The following is a 23,057-nucleotide window of genomic DNA, read 5'->3' as shown; positions in this document are numbered from 1 at the left end:
ATATATATTTATATATATGTATATATAGTCAGTTTAATTCTGGAAGCAAAACCAACTCAGTGGCACTTCTATTAACAATTACCAATCACAGACCAAAATGTTAATAACTCCAACCTGGAAAAAGCCGCACTGCTGCACTAATTACGATATGAGTTGCTGCAATATCTCATGGGTGTGCAGAATAGCCGTAATGAAAATTAAGGTTAAGATTTACTGAGTAAATACCATATTCTAAGTGCTTTATAGATATTAGTGATTTTACTTCCTACCACAACCCTGTGGGGTAGTTACTATTATTCTTCTCGTGTCAGAGAAGGGAATGCTGTAGCAGAGAGGGTTAAAGTCCAAGTATGACACTAACAATTTAACCTCAGAGCTTACACATTTAAGCTCTGTTATTCTATCCTTCAAAAGGATGAAGAATTTCTTCTGGTGGATTCATAGATGCCTCTAAGGATGTAAAAAAAAAATGATAAAACTCATTTTGGTTATTCTGGGAAGACTAGCAATACTCTATCCTCTGTCCACTTGCTTAGTAGTTCTCAGTCACTGTTTTGGAGAACAATGGAATAGTCTAAAATAGAGAAGACATAAGTTAAAGACATCATTCAACTGGTTAAAGGCATGGAAAGTCACTGTTCAGTGGTACAACAGAAATCAATACCACACAGTTCTCCAGAACAGCCGTCTTTTACAAACACCCCTGATATATTTAAGCTGCTCCCCTGCTCTCAAATTTGTGAGGGTGGGCAGGGGCGGGTGATGAAAAGTCACACCATATTTGATTACTAGGGACATTTTATGAGCGTGTATTCTCTCACAACTTCTAGTTTACTAATTTCAGCTTTTTCCTTATCTTTAGTTACTAGTTTTCTAGTTTTTATTTAACTGTCTATTTCCCTTCACCAAAATGAAATTCATCTATCTCTCACCATTGCTCTGAGTAATCTACAGTTTTCAGACATAGGTGAGGGTCTGAAAGAGGTGAGATGGGCTGAAAGTCTCTCCCATACATTCTTTCCCCAGAGTGACACTTTCCTCTTCAGGATACTTAGACTCTTTATAAATGTGATCCTGCCTTCCTCGTGGACTATGGTCATCTCTTCCTGGCTCTACATGTATGCTTTAGGTTTTTCTTTAAGAGAAGATGTTTTGAGTAAAACTCTGACTAGGTATGGTAACTTCAAAAGTGTAACAGGGTCATAGGTGTCTAGTTTGGGCAAATTACTGAGTCTCTGAAGTTCTGTGTAGATCCCCTTAAAATCACATAAGAGAAAAAAAAACTAAATACAAAGCAAAAGATAGAGTGTGTTGATGATTCTGTGCTGCCTTAGGCAGACTCTGACCTAAACGAACATCAGTTGCTCAGCTGCACAGTGTGTATGTGTAGAGAAAGGGTAGCGAAGCGGACTGTTGCTTAGGTTCGAGAGGGGTCCAGTTCTGGGAATCAAACCTTGGACCTTGCATGTGCTAAGCAAGTGCTCTATCACTGAGGACACCTGTAAACCTCTTAGGTTTCTTTTACATCCAAGATTCCTTGAGATGCAAAGTTCCCCTCAGAAGCTTGTTAGAAACACCAGATAAAGAGAATTTCCACTAACAGGTTTCTATCTATAAAATAATGCACTTTTATGATCTACCTCCTATAAGTTAATGCATAAAGAGAAACAGTTTCACAGCAACTTGAAAATTGAACCAATCTCAAATAATACAGGTAAAATAAACTCTACAATAATATTATTACTTTGTATCCAAAGAATAATCTCACGGCAATGGCCCCATAAAATTCAAATATACTTTTAATGATATGTTTAGTTACTTACAGTTACTTCACACATAACACAATTTTTAAAAACCTATCTAGTTAGAAAATAGCCATTATAATTCTTCTGTTATAATAATTGAACTAAAAATATTTCAAAGTACTTATTTAAAAATACGTTCTTGAGAAAACACCTAAAGAAATGAAAGTTAATTTAAACTCTTGGATATATTCTTGGACACAGATATTTAACTGGTCATTTCAGCAATGCTATAAAATATACCTATATATAATGTTTTCATTTGACAGAAGTCAAAAATCTTAGCATGGCAATGTGGAAGACAACATAAATATAGATTAGGTATCAGAAATCTACAATTTGTGTAGTATAGGCAAAGAGATACATACACAAAACACAGCAAGTAAAGCATGTGATCTATTTAAAATGAACATATGAGACTATAATGGAATGAGATAAAACTACTTCTGTTTCAAATACAAGATACAATTACTCCATAACTTTTTACTGTGTGTGTGTGCTTTTTTTAATTTTTTTATGTTTTGGTGCTAGGGATCAAACTCAGGACCTTGCACTTGCAACGCAGGGGGTGGAACCACTGAGCTAAATCCCCAGCCCTGTGTGTGTATTTATTAGTGGTATAACTTCATACTATACACAAGCAACCATGGAAGGTTCTGCTACAAGACTAAAACACAAATTAGATTTATTAGTTTTATGCTTGAGACATAATGAATATAAGTGTATAAAAAAAACTTTAAATTTTAATAAAAATAAGAGTACATTAGATGACAGAGAAATCACAACCATGCCACCTCTGCTCAAAACTTTGTGTGCATGTTTTCTTCTAGCTTTATCCATGAGCAAGCACAACAAAAGACACAATAGAAGAGTGTGTCGAGGCAGTGGTGACTATTTATCAAATAAGCCCTATGTATAATAATTGCTTTGAATGTTCAGAAAGAAGAAATGTCATTTCGGTTTGACATGATCTGAGATTTCACAGAAGACTTGAAAGGTAAATGTTAATACAAGAAGACAACCAACTGCATTCTAAGAATAGAATCATACTGGCAAAGTCAGGAAGTAGAAAGATAAGGCATGTAGGAAAATGGTGGGTAGTAAAACTATCATGGCAGAGTTATATAATTAGAGATTCTGGTTTATAAAAGACTTTAAAGTCATCTACTAGAATAGCTGTATGCTGAGGCTAATAAAAAATAATTTGGCTAGTGCACTGTAGAGAGCAGATAGTAGCCAATTTCTGAGCCAGCAAAGGCCATGATCAAAGTATTCGTTCATAAAAATAGGAAGTATCAACTGTGAAGCAGGGAAGACAGGAAAGTAACCTCTCTCATAGGCAGCTGGGGTCCTTATCAGCCTTCAGAGTCCAATCAACTGCCATTTCTGGATTATGCCTTCCTGGAAACCTCCAGTATCTCTCCTGTCCATGAGCTCCCAAAGCCTTTCTTGTGCCTGCATCACATAAACAGGCTCCTCTGAGACTCAGGCTTCTATCTTCCCTCCAACAACATCTAAAGCTGATGGTATATTGTGTCAAACTTGGTATTTCTACTTCTCTCCCTACCAACATCACCAAGCACAAGGTGCATGGTAGTATTTTAAGAAATATTTATGGAATTGAATTTTGATGTGAGAGTTATTTATAACCAAACCATCAGTATTTATCAAGAAGCACATGACCCGGCTTGGACTCAGAGCCACCTCTGCTGTGCAGCCCGGCCCGAACTACAGGCCTCCTCTGGAGCCACGCCATTTCCAGCGGGCACCACTGACTAGCTCTGACACAGCACCAGGAGGGTAGCTGCGCGGGTGCCGCTGAACAGCATCGTGGCCCCCCACCCCCGGCTATTAGATCCCCTGATTGAGCCAGTCCTTGGACGCACTCTGCAGAGGCATGGTGGGTGATAAAGGGTGGTTATTGATCCTTTTATGTTCCTGATTGTATCAATAGGAATAAAGGATAGGGATTGACTTGATGAGTTGTTTTCTCAATTATGAAAATGAGAATGTCTATAAGTCATTAGAGAATCAAAGACTGGGACGCAACGATATAAGGAAGATTTAATGACACAGAGATTGAATCAAGGGCAACCCAACAGCAAAAATAAAGATGAGAAAAAACTTAAGCAAGCCACAAAAACAGACTTCCAGTCCACCAATGGCAAACAGTAGGGCAAAGGAGGATGAAAAATCAGATAGTGAACCTCTAGGACACTCAGAACTCACAGCACAGGAAGTAAAAAAACTGATCAATCAAGCTCTAGAAAAATTCAAAACAGAAATTATTTCCCAGATAACCATAGAGATGGTGAGCAAAATGAAAGACATGATTCAAGACTCCAGAACAGACACTGACAAAAAAATAGATGAGCTTAGGAACATAATAGAAGCCATGAAGGCCCAGCATAAGAAAGAAATGGAAACAATAAATGTCCAACACAGGAAAGAAATTTAATCCATTAAACAGATTCAAACAGATATCCAGGAGATTAAAAACTCTACTGAAAGCATACACAACAGAATAAAAGATGGCAAAGATAGAATCTCCGATATAGAAGATAGGATAGCAGACAGTGACCATAAAAAGAGAAGTCTCTTAAAAACAGTAAGGGAGCATGAGAAATCGATCCAGCAACTCCTAGATGAAGCAAAGAAGAATAACATAAGACTGATAGGAATCCATGAAGTACCAGTAGAAAATACAAATGACTTAAAAAAGCTGTTCACAGAATTAATGATAAAAACTTCCCAAACAGAGGGGAAGAATTTGACATACAGATAAGTGAGGCCACATCAAAAAAAATCTACACCTAGACATATAATAATCAAGATCCCAGAAACCCAACAGAAGAACAAAATACTACAAGCAGTAAGAGAAAAGAAAATATCACATGCAAAGGAAAGTCCATCAGAATCACAGCAGACTTTTCAACACAAACCCTCAGGTCGAGGAAAGCCTGGAGTGAGGTATTTCAAGTTCTAAAAGAAAACAACCTACAACCAAGACTGATGTGTCCTGCAAAACTTTCTTTCAAAATGGACAGAGAAATAAGATACTTCCATGACAAAGAACACTTGAGAAACTTCATGAATACTAAACCAGCACTACAAAGAATTTTAAACAATATCCTAGAAAAAGACAATGAAGATCACAACACCAGGAGGCCCAACAGAGCAAATCAAATAGCCAAGGCAAGAAACTAAAAGGAGAGGGCAAAAAATTAAAAAGAGTCAACAAAAGGACAATAACATGACAATAATAAGTCAGTACATATCAGTTATAACTATCAATGTCAATGGCCTCAATTCACCAATCAAGAGAAACAGATTGGGAGAATGGATTAAGAAGCAAAATCCAACAATATGTTGTATACACGAAACACACCTAGTGCAAAAAGAAGCCCATAGACTGAAAGTGAAAGGATGGAAAACAATTCTCCATGTGACAGGAGCCCAGAAAAAAGCAGGGGTAGCAATCTTATTCACAGACAAACCAAACTTCAAACCAAAACTGATTAAGAGAGACAAAGAAGGACATTACATCCTTGTAAAGGGAACAATCCAAGAGGAAGAAATGACAATCATAAACATATATGCACCAAATATAAATGACCCCAACTATATAAAACAAATATTAAGTAACATGAAAAATCAAATAACCACTAATACAATCGTAGTGGGGGATCTGAATATTCCACTATCACAAATAGACAGATCATTTAGACAAAAAATCAACAATGAAATGCTAGCACTGAACCAAGCTTTAGAACATAGGGACTTATTAGACATCTATAGAGTGTTCCACCCCACAAAATCAGAATATACATTCTTTTCAGCTGCACATGGGTCATTCTCCAAGATAGATCACACACTAGCTCACAAAATAGGTTTGAATAAATGCAAAAGAATTAAAGTTATTCCCTGTATATTATCAGATCACAGTGCAATAAAGCTGGAGATCAATAGCATAAGAAACTGTAGGAACTTCACAAACACATGGAAATTGAACAACACTCTTCTGAACAATCAATGGATCACAGAGGAAATTAAAGAAGAAATCAGACAGTTTTTATAAATAAATGAAAATGCCAGTGCAACATACAGGAATCTATGGGACACAATGAAAGCAGTTCTACGTGGAAAATTCATACCACTGAATGCCCACATTAGGAAAACAGAGCAAGCTCAAATAAATAACCTAACAATGACTCTTAGACTCCTAGAAAAACAAGAGCAAGAAAAACCCAAAGCTCAAACAAGAGAGGAAATTATAAAGATGAGAGCAGAAATCAATGCGATGGAAACTAAGAAAACAATACAAAAAATCAATGAATCAAAGAATTGGTGTTTTGAAAGAATAAATAAAATTGATAAACCCTTAACAAAACTTATCCAAAAAAGGAAAGAAAAGGCTCAGATTCACGCAATCAGGAATGAAAAAGGCAAAGTCACAACAGATTCCACAGAAATCCAGAGGATCATTAATACATACTATGAGAACCTGTACTCTAATAAAATGGAAATGGACAGCTTTCTAGATACTTATGAATTACCAAAGTTGAACGAAGAAGATAAAAACATTTTAAACACCCCAATCACAATTAGTGAAATTGAAAATGTAATTAAAAACTTACCAACAAAGAAAATCCTAGGTCTTGATGGATTCACTGCTGAATTTCACAAGACATTTAGAGAAGATCTACTGCCATTACTCTTCAGACTTTTCAATGAAATTGAAAGAGAAGCAATACCTCCAAATTCATTCCTGGAAGCAAATATCACTTTGATTCCCAAACCTGGGAAAGATGTAACTAAAAAAGAGAACTACAGGCCAATCTCCTTAATGAATATAGATACAAAAATCCTCAATAAGATACTAGTAAACAGAATACAGAGGATCATCAAAAAGATCATACATCCTGACCAAGTAGCATTTATTCCAGGGATGCAAGGATGGTTCAACATACGTAAATTAAAAAATATAATACACTATGTTAACAAAGTCAAGGACAAGAACCACATGATCCTCTCGATAGATGCAGAAAAAGCATTTGACAAAATTCAACACCCATTCATGATAAAAACCCTGCAAAACATTGGAATAGATGGTCTATGTCCCAACTTAATAAAGGCTATCTATGAAAAATCAACAGCCAACATCATATTAAATGGCCAAAAACTGAAAACCTTCATGTTAAAATCAGGAACAAGACAAGAATGCCCACTATCACCACTCCTCTTCGATATAGTTCTGGAAACATTAGCCACAGCAATTAGACAAGAGAAAGAAATTAAAGCAATAAAGATAGGAAAGGAAGAACTTAAACTGTCATTATTTGCTGATGATATGATACTCTACATTAAAGACCCAAATAACTCCACCAAAAGGCTTCTAGACTTAATTGACACTTTTAGCAGAGAAGCTGGATACAAGGTCAACACTCAAAAATCAACAGCCTTCTTGTACACAAATAACAGACTCACTGAGAAAGAAATTATGGAAATAATTCCTTTCCCAATAACACCCAAAAAAATGAAGTATCTGGGAATCAATCTAACAAAAGAAGCAAAAGACCTCTACACTGAAAACTAAAGCACTCTGAAGAAAGAGATCAAGGAAGATATAAGAAAATGGAAAGATGTCCCCTGCTCCTGGGTAGGAAGAATCAACATAGTGAAAATGGCCATACTACCAAAACTGCTACACAGATTCAATGCAATACCAATTGAAATTCCAACACTATACTTCACAGAACTAGAAAGAAGAATCCAAAAATTCACTTGGAACCATAAGAGACCTAGAATAGCAAAAGCCATCCTAGGCAACAGACACATGGCAGCAGGTATAACAATTCCCAATTTCAAACTATACAACAAAGCCACTGTGATAAAAACAGCATGGTACTGGCAAAGAAACAGACCGGAGGATCAGTGGAACAGATTGGAAGACACAAAAACAAGTCCAGATGCACTCAGCTACCTCATCTTTGACAAAGGAGCTGACATTCCCCAATAGAGGAAAGACAGCCTCTTTAATAAATGGTGTTGGAAAAACTGGATCTCAACCTGCAAAAGATTAAAACTAGAACCTTATCTGTCACCATGCACTAAATTAAAATCCAAATGAATTAAAGATCTAAATATTAAAACAGCAACACTAAACTTGCTGGAAGATAAGTTAGGCAGAACTCTGGAAGACATTGGCATAGGAAAAGACTTTATGAACAAATCCTCAGTAGCACAGGAACTAGCAGAAAGAATCAACAACTGGGATCTCATCTGCACTGCAAAAGAAACCATCAACAGGACTAAGAGACAACCTACAATGTGGGAAAAACTTTTTACCAGTTGCTCCTCAGACAAAAGCCTATTATCTAAAATATATAAAGAACTCAAAACAATCAGCCCCCCCAAACATAAAGACCCAATTCTAAAATGGGCATCTGAAATGAACAGACATTTCTCAGACAAAGAAATAAAAGCAGCAAGTAAATATATGAAAAAGTGCTCCACATCACTGGTCATTCAAGAGATGCAGATGATAACAACACTGAGATTTCACCTTACCCCACAAAGAATGGCTGCTATTAAGATATCACACAATAACTAATGTTGGTACGGTTGTGGGGAGAAAGGAACCCTTCTTCATTGTTGGTGGGAGTGCAGAGTGGTGCAACCACTATGGAAGTCAATATGAAGATACCTCAAAGAACTAGGATTAGAGGTTCCATTTGACCCAGACATCCCTCAGTTGGGTATCTTTCCAAAAGAATTAAAAGAATCATACCACAGTGATATATGCGCACCCATGTTTATAGCAGCACAGTTTGTAATAGCTAAAACTTGGAAACAGCCCATCTGCACATCAGTTGGAAATTGGATAAAGAAGATGTGGTTTTTCTATAAAATGGAATACTACTCAGCCATAAAGAATGAGAAAGTAGATTCATTCATAGGTAAATGGGTATATTTTGAGGATATACTACTAAGTGAAATAAATAAGTCACATATGCAAATACCGAATAGTTTCTCTGGTGTGAAAAACTAAAATAGTATTCAAGATCCTAACGGGACAATTAGCAACGTGAAATACGAAGAAAAGGACCAAAGGTGTGGGGACAGTGAGAAGGATAGGGAAAGGGGAATAAGGGAAAAGGAAAAAAATGAGAAAATGTAAAAATAGAATTAAAGTGTTTGAAGGTGGGGAGGAGGGGGTGAAGGGAGGGTGGGGACAAGGGGAGAAAGTGAGAACCAAGACCTGGCATGTAAAGGTACAAGATCCCAGTAATGAATGTATCTGTACTGTCTATGTAGAATGTACCAATAAATTCAATTTTTAAAAAAAGAAGCACATGATGGGCATGTCCTGAGTCCAAGGTATGTATGGTATATTTAAAAATCCCAGTGTCCAAACTAGCTGTAGCATAATGTCAGGGAGTGGAGTGGAGAGGAATGGTTGCAGTAGAAGAGGCAGAAGAGGCAAGCAGGTGACAGACTAGACAGGGTCTTGGAAATCATGTTAATACGGTTAGACTCTATTCAACCCAAAACAATAGAGAATCCCAGAAGGAGTGAGAAAGACCATGACAGGAGGCACAGAGATTGCTGCAGCCACACAAAGAGAGGAGGCCTCACTTTAGTACATCAGTGATGATGTAAAGAAACAGACAAACTCAAAAACTACTATGGCAAGAGTCAAAGGAATCTGGCAAAGATGAAGGGAGGACAGATCGGAGAACAAGAAGTTCAGAATGACGTCCAGATGTCTAGTGTAAGCATCTGCAAAGAGTGGGAAGAGGTGAAAATTACAAAAGCAGACAATTAGTGCAATCTGGGACTATCAGGTTGAGATTTCTAGGGTTCACAAGCAGAGATGTTCAGTCAGCAGCTGAATAAGGAGCACAGCTCAGGAAAAGGTTTTGGAGTGGAGATCGAGATTCGGAGTCATCAGATAAAGTTAGTAACTGAAGTACTGGAGCAAGTGGGGTCAGTGAGGCACAACACGGTGAGTGAGAAAAGAAGGCATCTAGGGAAGGGTACTGATTAAAGACCCAGTTACTCGGCCATGGACATAGGAAAAAGAGCTCCCAAAGAAGACTGAGAGCTTTGCTGTCCAATCCAGTGGATGGTAGAAAGATGCAGCAGTTAATACTTTAACTAATTTAAATTAAAAATTTAAACTTTAAATTAAACTTTCATTTCCTCCATTTCTCTGGCCATATCTGAAGTACTAAACAGTCACATACAGTTAGTGGCTACCATACTGAACCACACAGGTTAAAAAATATTTCCTTCATTTCAAAAAGTTCTACTGAGTAACAGTGCTGTGGAGAAATGAAGCTTTTTTAGAATTACTCCAAGATTGTGCACCCTTCCCAAGAGTGCTATGTATAAGTCTGACTCATCCAATCAGACTGAGGCAAAGGGAAAAGAGCTGACGTCATTTGTGTCTGCAGAAACGTCAGGCCAAATATTATTATATGTGCTGCCGAAGCGAGCACAAGGCCAAATATTATTCAAGAAAATCTTAAAGAAGAACTAGGGGGCTGGCTATGAAAGAAGGATCACTAATCTCACAAGATTCACCTTAAAAATGAAAATGAAGTCCAAACTAATAGATTTGGGGGTGGAAGCCTACTTATTTTTAAAATGTTCCTTGAGTATTAAAATGTTTAACATATTTGAATAGGTGATACTATTGATGCCCTTTCTAGCTGCTCAGGCTTATCTTTCTACCTAAGAATCCCAGTGAGCAAGCAGGAATTTAATAGCTAAACTTGCATATGAGTCAAAAGAAGAATCTTGTTATGCTCTAACACCCACGTTCAGATTCTATCAGACTGGGAACACTCTTGTGTAAGAACAGGAACTAGAAATACCATTATAATAGATTACAATGTTGTGTTGGGGAAGCATAAAAGAAGAATGTGAAGGGAAAGATCACATTTGCTCTGGAACTGGGGGCAAGGTTCAAATACACATTTTTGTAAAATGGCAACAGAGGCATCCCAGAAGATCAGGAAGTAGATATAACGAATGCTACAACCCATGCAATTTTCATGGTGCTCATATAACAAGAACTGAACCATGCACACGGTATTATTTCCACTGTGAGAAAACAGGTGCTGAGACCTACTCAGCAGATCGAAAAACAAAGACCTTGGTCTGCCGCTTATGGTATAGAGACGTTACTTTAACAGCCTCTATCTGAGGTCCTCTTTCTCTCAGACCACTAGATTGCATAAATCTTATAACTCAGGAGCAAATTGTGTCATGGAACAAGCACAAGAATTTGCAATGTTACTTCCCAAGGTGTTCGGCTAAGAAGCTTGCCCCACTCTTCAAAGAGCTGGATTGCTGAGAATGAGAAGTGGACGAAAGATTGGACTCATCCTTATTTTCTTATATCGCGAAAATTGGATATATTAGAAAATATAACACTGGGCTTCAAATGACAAATTAAAATCCTTAAGTCACAGGAAAAGTTGCCATTTACTTCTGAAATACTGAATTTTTAGGTTCAGAAACTATATATGATAGTTGTACAGCCAAGCTTTTGGAAGTCAGGAAATTCCAAAGACAGCAGAGTACATACACTTGGACATATGACACATGGTACATATTTTATGGTCCATGTGGAACAAACAACTGAGAGACAGCAAATGAAGTTTCACATACCCAACGGATAAATTCTACAGTAGAAAAGAATTTTGAGATGTTTTGAGTGCTACTCTGACACTAAACATTCTACTAATCTAATTTTAGAAATTTGTTGTCCCTTAAAAAATTTAGAACAAAAGAAATCATCCCAGTTTAAAACAAATGACATCTGTAAAATACTACGTCCATCACCATCCTATAAATCTGAGAGGTGTTCCCCTCTCTTCTGGCAACTCTCTAAAAAAAAAAAAATTCTCAGGAAACAAATGCTCATTTTGCTCAACCGCAGACTTTAATTTTCTATCTTTGGAACTGAAAATACTTACATAATTGTCGTCAACTACGGCTTGACTTTTCTTCCTTGATGGGAACAGCATTTCTGCCAGCTTTAAAATTTATAGCTACAACCATATTTTTTTAATTTTTAAAAGCATAGCAAATACCACAACCCATCAAAGTGATTTTGAAATGAGCATTTCTTCATTTTCATAATTATCACATGTCACATTTAAATGTACTTCAACTCAGCACATAAATGGATAGAACATTTACTCTGAGTCTTAGTGCAAAACATCATTTTTGATCATGAATATTAGAGGTTAGGAAGGGAGGATAAAGGGAGGTTGGAAGTGATTGACATACTGAATCAATATATGCATGTATTGAAATGTCACCGTGAACCCCATTAATTAGTATATGATAATCAAAAATAAAAATATTGTCTCTGGAGATGATGTTAGCAACTAAAATATCCAGTAGTAATTATCCTACTGTATTTTAGTCATTATATATTTTATTACAACATAAAATGGTGTATCTAGAAACCAAATGCATGTTTGTGTGTGTGTATGTGTGTGTGTGTGTGTGTGTGTTTGTGTGTGGAGAGAGAGAGAGAGAGAGAGAGACTCATTTTTATAGACTACATCATAGTTTTCTAAAGTATGTCCACATAACTTCATGAATTTGATCTGCCAATAACCCTGAAAGGTTCACAATACAGGAATTATTTAGTATTCCATTTGATATATCAGTAAATTAAAATATGGGAAGGCTAAATTCCTTGCCAGAATCCTAGAAAAAAATGCCCAGACTTGTGACTCCCAGATCAGTCCTTTAGAGAGTTTAGATGAGACAAGAAATATACAAGGAAAAAAAAATAAAAGAAAGAAAGAAATACGCAAGGTTGCTGGATTTCTACAACAGTTTTAACAATGGATTTTTTTCCTCTCCCCAACATCATAAAGAGTCATATTCTATCTCATTTTTTAATAAATGGGAACAGTTACCTGGGTTATAAGGAAACTGCAAGAAAATTCTATGTTTGAAAGTATTAAACTTGAAAATGTGCATGCCTTTGAGAATCTAGAAATCAATATTATATTACAATTCCACAGCTCCTGGGAAGAAAACATTGAATTATTAGGAAAGAATTAAATTCTACCCCATCTATTTTAAAAATAGAAAGAAAGGGGAGGGAGGGAAAGAAGGAAGGAAGAGAGAGAGATTGGGGGGCAAACAAACACACAAAACAATGCAAAAGGAAAAGATAATCCAGGTAAAAAAAAAGTTTCAAAAAGAATATAGGCAACTCTCTATTTAAATTTAAACTGTGGCACTGATTACATAAATATATTAAAAACTTTGACTTTTCCCAAAGGAATCCTGCCCTTTTCTCCCTTTCCCCAAAAACTGAAAAACAGTGACAAAGTGGTGAGCAATACAATGTCCTTTTCACTTTTAAGTAATTCTGTCAAGTTTACATCTACATCTGCTATGCTTTTATAACTGGCATTTGTAATCCATAAAAACAAATATGAAAGGCACCATTCCTGATATTTTTCAAGGATTTGTCTTTTAAGTAAAGGTAACAACAACTTTTTTCTTTCTTTCCTCTCATGGAAACCAAAGGAGAATTTAGCATAGGCCTCTTGGTGTTCACTGAACATGAGGAGGTCTAGAAGGAATTCTCAGATCACCCTTCCAGACCTGGGGACAAGAGCACTTATTAGAGTCGGTGCGATTTTGCAGAAGGAAACGAACAGCGCAAATGGTGAGAGTCCTGGGGACAGGGCAGGTCTGTGTAGACTCTTGGGAGCCAATACCTACCTAGAAGAAGGAGTAGGTAGCCAGGGAGACATACTTATCACTGTCTTCTAACAAGTATGTTCATACTACACAGACAGAAAGTGATCCAGGAAAACGAACTCACTACTCAACAGTAATAACCACTAGGTATAAAATGTATTTAGACTATTAGCTAGGCATCCAAAATAACCTAGATTAGATTTAGATAATTCAGGTTGGATAACTGGGAATTTTCTCCCTAAAACATTCCTGTAATTTCCCAGACCACTGTTTAATCCCTTGGTCTATTTATCTGTTTCTCCTAAATCAGGGTATAATAGTAAATTAGTTTGACATTAGTTGTGTTTTACTTTTTATTTGTCTCTGTTCTATAGAAGTATAGTTAAAGTAGAAGTACATAGGCTCTTTTATTTTACATTTTATATAAAATAGACTATTTTATAAATTTGAAATTGGGACCACTTGCAAGACCTAAATATCACTAGAGTTAGAATATGCTACTTTAAATTAAACAAAAATTGATTCCAAGAAAATAAAGTGGATTCAGGGTGTTGAAAACATTGAATGATGAATAACATATTAATAGCTGGCCATAATGTCCATATGACAGTATCTGTTTAGAATAGCAATATATGTAAATGATAGATAAGCTATATACATGTGATTTTTTAAAAAAAGAATGTTCAGCCCAGCTGATTCGATCTAAGTTCACAAAGGATCATTTTTAGAGGCCTCTGCATGCTGATTTAGAGAAGTCCTAAGAATTTGTATCCTATGACTTGTACTCGCTATTTCAAATACACGTGAGAAATTGTTTCAAACAAATTTTAAATGAACAGCTGTTACGGCTTATCTATGGAGGTTCAAGTACAAACTGCAGATCATATTCCAGAAATAATGAGTATCTAAAACATAAGACTTCAATTGCTTTAGAGTACAGCTAACTGTAGTACTTTATTGAGAGATTAGTAATTTGCCCCTGGGCCATGGAGTCCAGACTTCCTAAATAGGTAGGCTTGAAGTTAACACGGACAGAGGTAGTGCTTTCCAGTAGAATTTTGGAGTGTGTGTTCTGTACAAACCAGCAGGAATCAACAATGACAATCAAGTGTTTTCACGTACTTTGCAAAGCCAATAAAGTCTTCATGGTTGGTGTTGATGTAAGAGACCTGAATGTCAATCAACAGCAGTACCTGCAAGGCAAAAAGAATCACATCAATGACACCCATTTTAGAAATTCTCAAACATTAAATTCAATAACTGGCTATAAATTATTTATCTGTATTTAATTTTCTTGAGCCAGGGTCTCACTATTCAGACTGGCCTGAAATTCACCATGTAGCCTAAACTGGCCTGGACGTTGGGCGATCCTCCTTTCTCAGTTTCCTGAGTGCTGGGATCACAGCATGCCTGCAGGGCCCATGCATTTAATTTTTAAAGTGATTTTTAATGAAAAGTTGCACTGATTTTTCTTCATTAGACCCACACCTTTGCACTCTAAATTCATAAGTTAGAAAACTAAATGAAAAGTAATCTGATAAATTATATATTATTCGCTAAAATTTTTCTGTTCCTCCAAAACATAGCACAGCATTCAAAAGAAGGGAAAGCACACATAAGCAATGTTACTTCTTGTTCTTTTTCTCTCCCTTTCCATCTCTTCAGTTCTTCCTCTGCAATCAGAAGTATACCATCAAACAACTGAGAAAGGAAAGACACAACTGAAAGTAAAACCTCCCTTGAGATCAGTAGGCCTCATTATCAAATCAAAATGTCAGCCCGGTCTCTGAAAAAAGAAAAATGTCCCTCATCAAAGGGATCTTCCCCGATCTATCTAAGCACTCTTACTATTCTAGCATTGTATCCTACCTTGTTTTCCTTCGTGGCACTACTAGCTGACCGAGCAAGCTTTTGCAGATGCGGTATACAGGCTGCTATAGCCCCCAGGCCTAGAGCAGGGCCTGGGATGTCAAGACAGATTTATGAAGGAATGGATCAAACACATGTCCAGGCACCAGAAAATGTTCTAACCCTAAGGTACTTGTAAACTCTAAGTCAGAGATTTGGAAGGCCTCTCTGAGAAAAAATATTCTTCAAAAGGGAAATGAGGAGGCTGAGAAAGAACAAGAGGGGACTGGAGCAACCAGGAGCTCTAAGAGAGAGGGTCTTATTCCAAAGACCTTCCACAATGGGTCCTGCCTTCTACATTCCCTCAACTGCAAAGTACTTCTTTCCATCATGTTCAGGCTTGTTGACAGTGAAAAACACAGAAGAGCCACTGCCTCAAAACCTCCAGAGCTGCACACTTTGCCTTGTGGGACGTTTGATGATCATGATGAGATTTACACGTTGTCCTGCCTTCACAGAGGGTAACACACAAGTGCATCAGAGCTCTTCTGGTTAACAGTTCACAGGCGTACTTGACATCACACTCCCCACTGGGTACTTCCTGGGAAAATCTTCCCCGATTTTCATTCCTTATCCTTCTGCGAGACCAGGTTGTACCAGTCTAGGACTCTCAGGTAGTCTGGATCCCATGTTCAGATTGTACATATGTGTATCACAAGGTGTGATCAAAACATACAGTGAATGTTTAAATTTATTACAGTAAAAGACACATTGCCATTAATTCCCCTCAAGTTATTCCTCCTCACTTTGAATACACTTGTTCTGTCATTCTGCTGCCGAGCCCCATCCAATGGAAAGGAGCCTCCTAAAAACATCACAGTGTACTCTTATCCACCTTCTTCACTGGGTCTGGGACCATGCAACTTCTGACTCCTCCTCAGAGTAAAATGACCGTGAAAGGTGAACGTTTTGAATTGATTCAGGACATCGAGACAAAAATGACAGCACAACCAAAGACTCACAAAAGAGGACTTTGATAACTGCTTCAGAAAGTGGCAAGAATGAGAGGACACACGTGTTCAAAGTGGGGGCGTGTTTTAAAGGTGTTTAATAGCAATGTGACCTTCACTGTAATAATGTTAAAATGTGTTTTGATCATACCTCACACACCCTGTGCTTTTTAATTTTGATGTTTACTACAAAGGTAATTAATTATTGCCATAATTTTTTTTGCTGTTTCTCTTTCGTTACAAAACTAGAAGCAGGGTTATGTTTGTCTTCTTCATCAGCTTATCCCCGGAATCTAGCACGATACATGTAGTGGGTGCTCAATAAATATTTGTGCTTTTAATTTTGTAACTCTCTACTAAGATTGAAGAAAAATTTGTCTTGAAGGGAGCAATGTATACGTGTGTTCACTTAGTATTGTTTCTTAGTCAGTACGTAGTGTTAAGGACTCTGAGGCTTTGCCTTTGTGGCTAATCTCAACCAGTCATCTGACCAAATATTGCTAAGAGTCACAAGGGGACTTGTCAAGAAAAGATTTAAAAGTTCACTCTGAATCTGAGCCCAGCACCAAAAATATACTCAAAGCACAGGGGCTGTTGAGTCAATAATATCATATTTATATGAAAAGGTTTTATATCATTAGGTGCAGATCTATCTCAGAAAGAATACTGAGGAGTTAGGAACAGTGACTTTTTATTAGATTAACTCTAGAAGTGCTTCTATTCATCCAACAATTAAGGTGGATTCTGTTGAATATTATATTCCTAAACCCATCTGGTCAGGACTTCGTGCTAATAAAACTGTCATATTTAAGTATAAATAAATTGTTGCCACCACAAGGAGTAAAATATCAGCAAAGTTCTCAACATAACCAAAGGTTGTCTCATCTTGGACACTTGCACAAATTAACTTGGACTGCAGCATAAGGGGAACAAACTAGAAAACAATATAAGCTATGGCTATTCTTATTTATGCTCTTGGAAATGGGGAGGCTCTGTTCACCCTAGCAAAAGGCCAGGTCACATATAGGGAATGAAAAGGAGAACATCACATTTTTTTCTCATTTTTACACTTCCTGAGTTTCACACTTTGCTTTCACCCACCATTATTGAATATTTAGTTGAAGAAAAAGTAAAGCTACTCCTGGAAGTAGTAACCATCCAGAGTCAGTCACTTTGACACACAGTTACATGTATGGAAACTCCTAGAAGAACAGCTGGTGTGCATAGATGTTCCAAAAATCTTTGTTTAAGATAAAAGCTCATGGACAGATTTATATGTTTCATTTTGAGGATGTTTCCCTCACAAAGCTTCCTGAGCAGAGGTAGTTAATTATTCTCTTTTTAAAAGAATGCCTCAAAACAGTTCAGGAGCAGGGCTCTAGGGAAACGAGTCAACCTGATCAGATTCTGTATTTCAGAAGTACAATATGGCCCAAGGCAACACATAGCTCAGAATTTAAACGGTAAATCATATTACCAAAATGCATGTTTCTACTACAGCACACAGCTCTGTTTTAGAAGTGACCACTGCTAGCCTTGAGAGGCAGTTGATAACTATCAGAGCAGGACATCTGAGATTATCATTCAAGAGGGAGAAGCCCGCACCTCCCTTATCACATCTGAAGAATGGATTCACCCCTTTAATTAATCTGATTTGTATAAGAAAGATAAGTGTTCTTGAAATCTGGAAAGATAATTCTTTCTCATATTTATCATGCATCATAGCTCTCTGGGAAAAATGACAACTTAAAATCTAAGAACTGTATTTGGATTACTTCATTTCATCCTCACAGAAACACCTCTGAGTTAATTCATTATCCCACTCTTTTTTTTTTTTTTTTTTTTTTTTTTTTTTTTTTTTAAGATAGGGTCTCACTATGTAGTTGAGTCTGACCTGGAACTCAGTAGCCCAGGCTGGTCTTGAACTCACAGCGATCCTCCTGCCTCAGCCTCCTGAGTGCTGGGGGTACAGGTGTGCACCACCATGCCCAGCACCATTATCCCACTTTTAGATGAGGAAATTGAACTATAAAGATGGTAAGTTACAGGTTAAAATCAAGTTAATGATAGAGTTTGGATTTTAGGTCAAGTAGTATGAACCTAGAGCCAACAATCTGAACAAAGCAGGACGGATTCATCTTGACACGACGGCAGCCATCTTGTGTCACAACTTCTATGACTGTCCCTGAGTAACCCTGGTGGATTCCTGTCTACCGATACATAGTTTCTCAGCATGCTATAACTAGACAAACCCAGTAATGCAGGATATGGAGCTTTAGGATTTGACACTGGTATCAGGAATGTGCCTGGCTCTTGAGATAAACTAGATGCATTCTGGCTTGGATGAAGTCATTTTTCCTGACCATTTTATAAGCTCCCATCTCTGATTCAAATTCCAGGGATACACCTGATCCTGTGGCCACCCAGGACCACACTTCTGTCAATAAGACCCCCAAAAATTACACAATCCTGGATATGTCTGCCTTTCTCTTCAGTCTCACGGCACACTGGAACCAGGTTTCATACACTGGACCTGGTTCTTCCAGAACAAATGCTAAATTTGAAAATGTCATTTTAGCAAAACAAAAATTAGGAAACATGAAACAAGTCAACAACTGCCTTTGCTATAATCACAAAGATGTTTAATAACTGTACTATTTCCCTTTAGTATTATTTTGCAGAGTATTCCTAACAGGTAAACAGGATATATTATACTTTGAATAGTTTAATGACACTCAATTAAAACAGCTTATTTACTTCTGATTGGGTGTACAGCCGATTTTTAAGAAGTTAAGTTTTGTTGGTCCGAGACAATAGGTAGGGAAGGAGGGCACCTCTAGCTGGGAGCTACATATCTAGCCCCAGGCTTCATGTCACTGACTCTTGAGTTACTACTGACTTGTTTATGTCCACTAAGTCACCATGCCTATTATTTTTACTTCTGGCTTCATAGCTATCCAAGATTGTGAAAGCTGGAAAACAAGTGAAAACTATAAATAGTGGTTAATTAACTCTCAAAGCACAATGATAAAAAGTAGTAACAGTGAGTCCCACGGACCAAGCAGAGAAACAGTTGTTTCTGGAGTCACTCAATAACGTCCCAGGCTGCCGGGCCTCCAGCCCTCTGCCTCTCCACTTTCTCCTCCTGCCCTCCACTACCACTACACATACTGCTCTGTACACATCTCTTCCAACATGGCATCTCTCTCTAATCCCTTTTTTTTTTTTTTTTGGCCACTGTCTTTTTTCTCCATTCTTCCCCCTCCTTCTTCCGACTCACCTGAGAATCACACAATACTGAAGTACTAATTTATAGAGGTCTTCAAAGATTATACAGATCAATATCTCAATGCTGTGCATGAGAAAACAACAGTCCAAAAATGTGACTGACACACAAACATGTGGTTATTTAGTGGAGAACACGTGACCTAAGCCAAATGTTCTCTCCTCCATGTCACACATGCAGCCTTATTGTAAAAGTCAAAAGTATCTGAAAACCTTTGTATGTCCTACCTGGGAAAATCCATTTAAATATGAGAAAATTTTATTATTTCCAAGTAGTCCTTCTTTTTTAAAGGAATTATCCTCACCAAACAAATAATCTTTCCAAATAACAGACTTAGGTTTAGAAGATAATTCCAAGGTTACTCCATACAAAATAGTAAGAAATGTTTCGAAAAGCAGATCTTAAATTTGTTTTCATTCATAAGTTCCATGAATAAGTTGATTAAAAGCTATGACTATTCTCCTCAGTCATAAAACCACTCAACATTTTCCATAACATTTTAGGAATGTGTGGACATCCTGGAGTCCATATGTGAGTCCCTTAAAAGTTAAGAATTTCCCTTAAATTAAAAAATGTGGTGTGTTTCTGAATTAGTGGTTTTCAAAGTGGGATGTATATATGCTAGGGAGGTGTACAGGATGATCATGAAGTGTTGAGGGAAAAAATATGGAAACTCTTTTTACTGATTATAAACTTCATTCTTCTAAAGCCTTTATATTTCTTATGGATCTGACATGCATAACATAGTAGTATAGTAACAGATGTATTGAATTCATACAAAAGTAAGAATGAATACGACGTGGTTATATGTTCCACTATTGCTTCCATGGCTAGAGAAGGGCTAGGCTAACTGCTGGAGACAGCAGACAACTGCACAGAGGACTTTCACTTCCCACAGGGCCCTGCTCACTAGGGATGGTCGCTCCTCACCTGGTCCTTTGTCTTCCCTTCTCGCTCACGAATGTGGTTAGCAACAATCCTTTCTGTTTCCTCACAAAGTCTGGGGAAATTTGCCAGCTGTCAAACAACAACAACAACAACAGGTCAGAGTGTTTATAATACAGTACTCAAAAGATCGTGCTACAAAAAAAAAAAAGCAGAGACAGATTATGCTATTTTACAGAAGATACTAGTTACAATTCTAGAAGCAAAAGTGCAATGTCAGGAACTCCTGCAGAAGAATGTCCAAGTGATAAACACATCTCCACAAACTATAATCAGTAGCATCATCTAAAAGGAGAGACTTCAAAACCCACACAGCAATTCCCTAGAAATAAAGCAAGAACCTAGGTACTATCTAGCTGAGGACTTAAAGTCTCAAGAGGAAGAAGATGGAGAAGTGGATGAGGAAAATGATAATGGCTAACCGACACTTATGTAGTGCTTACCACATGCGCTTCATGAATGATCTCACTGAATATTCACAACAAATAAGAAACAGATTTAACTATTAAGCTCATTTTACGGAGGAGGAAACTGAAGCACAGAGAGGTTAAGTAACCTACCCAAGACCAAATAGCTCAGAACTGGAAGACCCAGGGTTTCAACTCCAGTTTCAGGATTCTAGAGCCCAAGGTCTTACTCATTATCTGGTGAACATGATTCATTCCATGAGTCACAGAGAGATTACTATGATTTTTTGAAAATTCTACCCAATAGGTATATATATATATGTGGACACATTTTTCTAAAACTGCAGAAATAATGTATGGTGGTCATTTACCCCATCATGCAGATAATTGTTCTAAAGACACTCTGTAAAAGTTAATCATTAATTAGTTTTTTTTCAATACAGAGGAAAATAGGATGCTCTGGGAATGGTTAAATAGCCCTAATCTAGAAGACAAATTTAATCAGACAAAGGTCTTGGGAAGTGATGGTGGGGGATATAGAGCTTGTCAAGCACAAGAAACACGTAAGTAACTGACAAAGTCAAAAAGGTTAATGTAGATCCACTTAAAGAATAGAATGTGGTCATTTCAACTTACATTTTTAATATCTATTGTTACAGTATTTGTATTTTGATGCCAAAGGAAGAAAATTAGCCCACTGAGTAACTGATGTGATTACCTACAACTCTACACACACACACACACACACACACACACACACTCACACACAGAGCTACACACCACCCTATGCCCTTGATAATCTTCCAGGACATACCAAAGAACTTTACAATCCCAAAGTGCTTGAGTAATACTTAAGCACATAATGTTTGCCTAAACTCCTAAGAGTTAGGACGAGGCATCTTTCAGATGTGGCTGCTCTGTGGCTGTCCAGGGTCACTGTGCCTGCCACATTTACAGCTTGCATGATGCACATGGTGTCTTCACAAGATAACAAGCTGCTGTGCTTCACAGAACTATCACAACCACCAGCTCACCGGACCTCCTTGTGCTACAAATCTACTGGCCAGTAAAGGAAGAGATCTACATAAACACTACCACACGCTAATACACACTGGGAAATCTGAATTTTGCATAATTTTACTCCTCTGTGTTTCCAAAGTGATCCGCAGTGGATATAGAAAACTTTTATAACAACATCATAAAAATATAGACACTTAGCTGCCTTCATCACCTCAAAAGTTGCAATCCAGTGTGTCTTCATGAGGCCGCCAATGCCTCATTTTAAGAGTGATCAGAAGTTGTTCCTATCTGAATCCTGTGACATATACTCACAAGAGCTTCTTTCACAAATTACAGCTACTGCAGGATCCAAAGGGATCTTCCACTTCCCATTTTAGAAACATTCACCAGGGGCCCATTTTGACACAGTACATTATCATCCCCACAACCTCTTTTGACACTGTAACATTATCTTTTGTGAGGTTTATATAAGGTTTCAGAGATGGGTGGGACAGATAACCAATCCTGGTCCTTCTTGACTAGTACAAACCTGGGTGGTACATCTCGCACTAAGCACCTACCTGCTCAGGGCTCTCAGAACAAGAGCTTCTCCCTTGCACCCAGGCAGCATTCCCAGCCACCCAGGCACCTTGATCTTCCATCACAGCTACACTGTTACAGAATCACACACCACTGAGTAGTAACAATGAGAGGAGCAGTGATCTACCAAGGAGGGGTGGGATGCCTTTAACAACACAGGATTTCAGCAGAAGGTTATTTTTAAAACCGCCAAATAGTAGCAATATAAATATTTATTCAGAAACTAAATATTTGACAGCTGAAGGACCCCAGGCCAGTACATGGCCATCATTAAGTCAGGGAAAGGGCAAAATGACAAGAGTATCCCATGAAGTAGAGTCATCTAAGAATTCCTCCAATTTAATGGCCTTGGCAGAGGGACTGATTTGTGTGTGTGTGTGTGTGTGTGTGTGTGTGTGTGTGTGAGAGAGAG

General features: G+C 37.5%; 1 protein-coding gene across 7 annotated transcripts in view; it reads right to left on the bottom strand.

Annotated features, from left to right (window-relative positions):
* Dnm3 (dynamin 3) overlaps window positions 1-23,057 on the bottom strand; it is a 531,047-nt gene that overhangs the window by 315,898 nt on the left and 192,092 nt on the right. For all 7 annotated transcript variants that reach the window (XM_010635626.2, XM_033762088.1, XM_033762089.1 and 4 more), the window contains exons 11-12: window positions 20,625-20,711; window positions 14,673-14,743 (exon numbers count right to left, since the gene is read on the bottom strand). In XM_010635626.2, the coding sequence (XP_010633928.1) occupies window positions 14,673-14,743; window positions 20,625-20,711 (158 nt within the window). The remainder of the gene's footprint in view (window positions 1-14,672; window positions 14,744-20,624; window positions 20,712-23,057) is intronic.

Source organism: Fukomys damarensis, unplaced genomic scaffold (assembly GCF_012274545.1).
Source record: "Fukomys damarensis isolate Sample0158 unplaced genomic scaffold, DMR_v1.0_HiC HiC_scaffold_11, whole genome shotgun sequence".
Classification (NCBI taxonomy): domain Eukaryota; kingdom Metazoa; phylum Chordata; class Mammalia; order Rodentia; family Bathyergidae; genus Fukomys; species Fukomys damarensis.
This window is presented reverse-complemented; position numbering and strand designations above follow the sequence as displayed.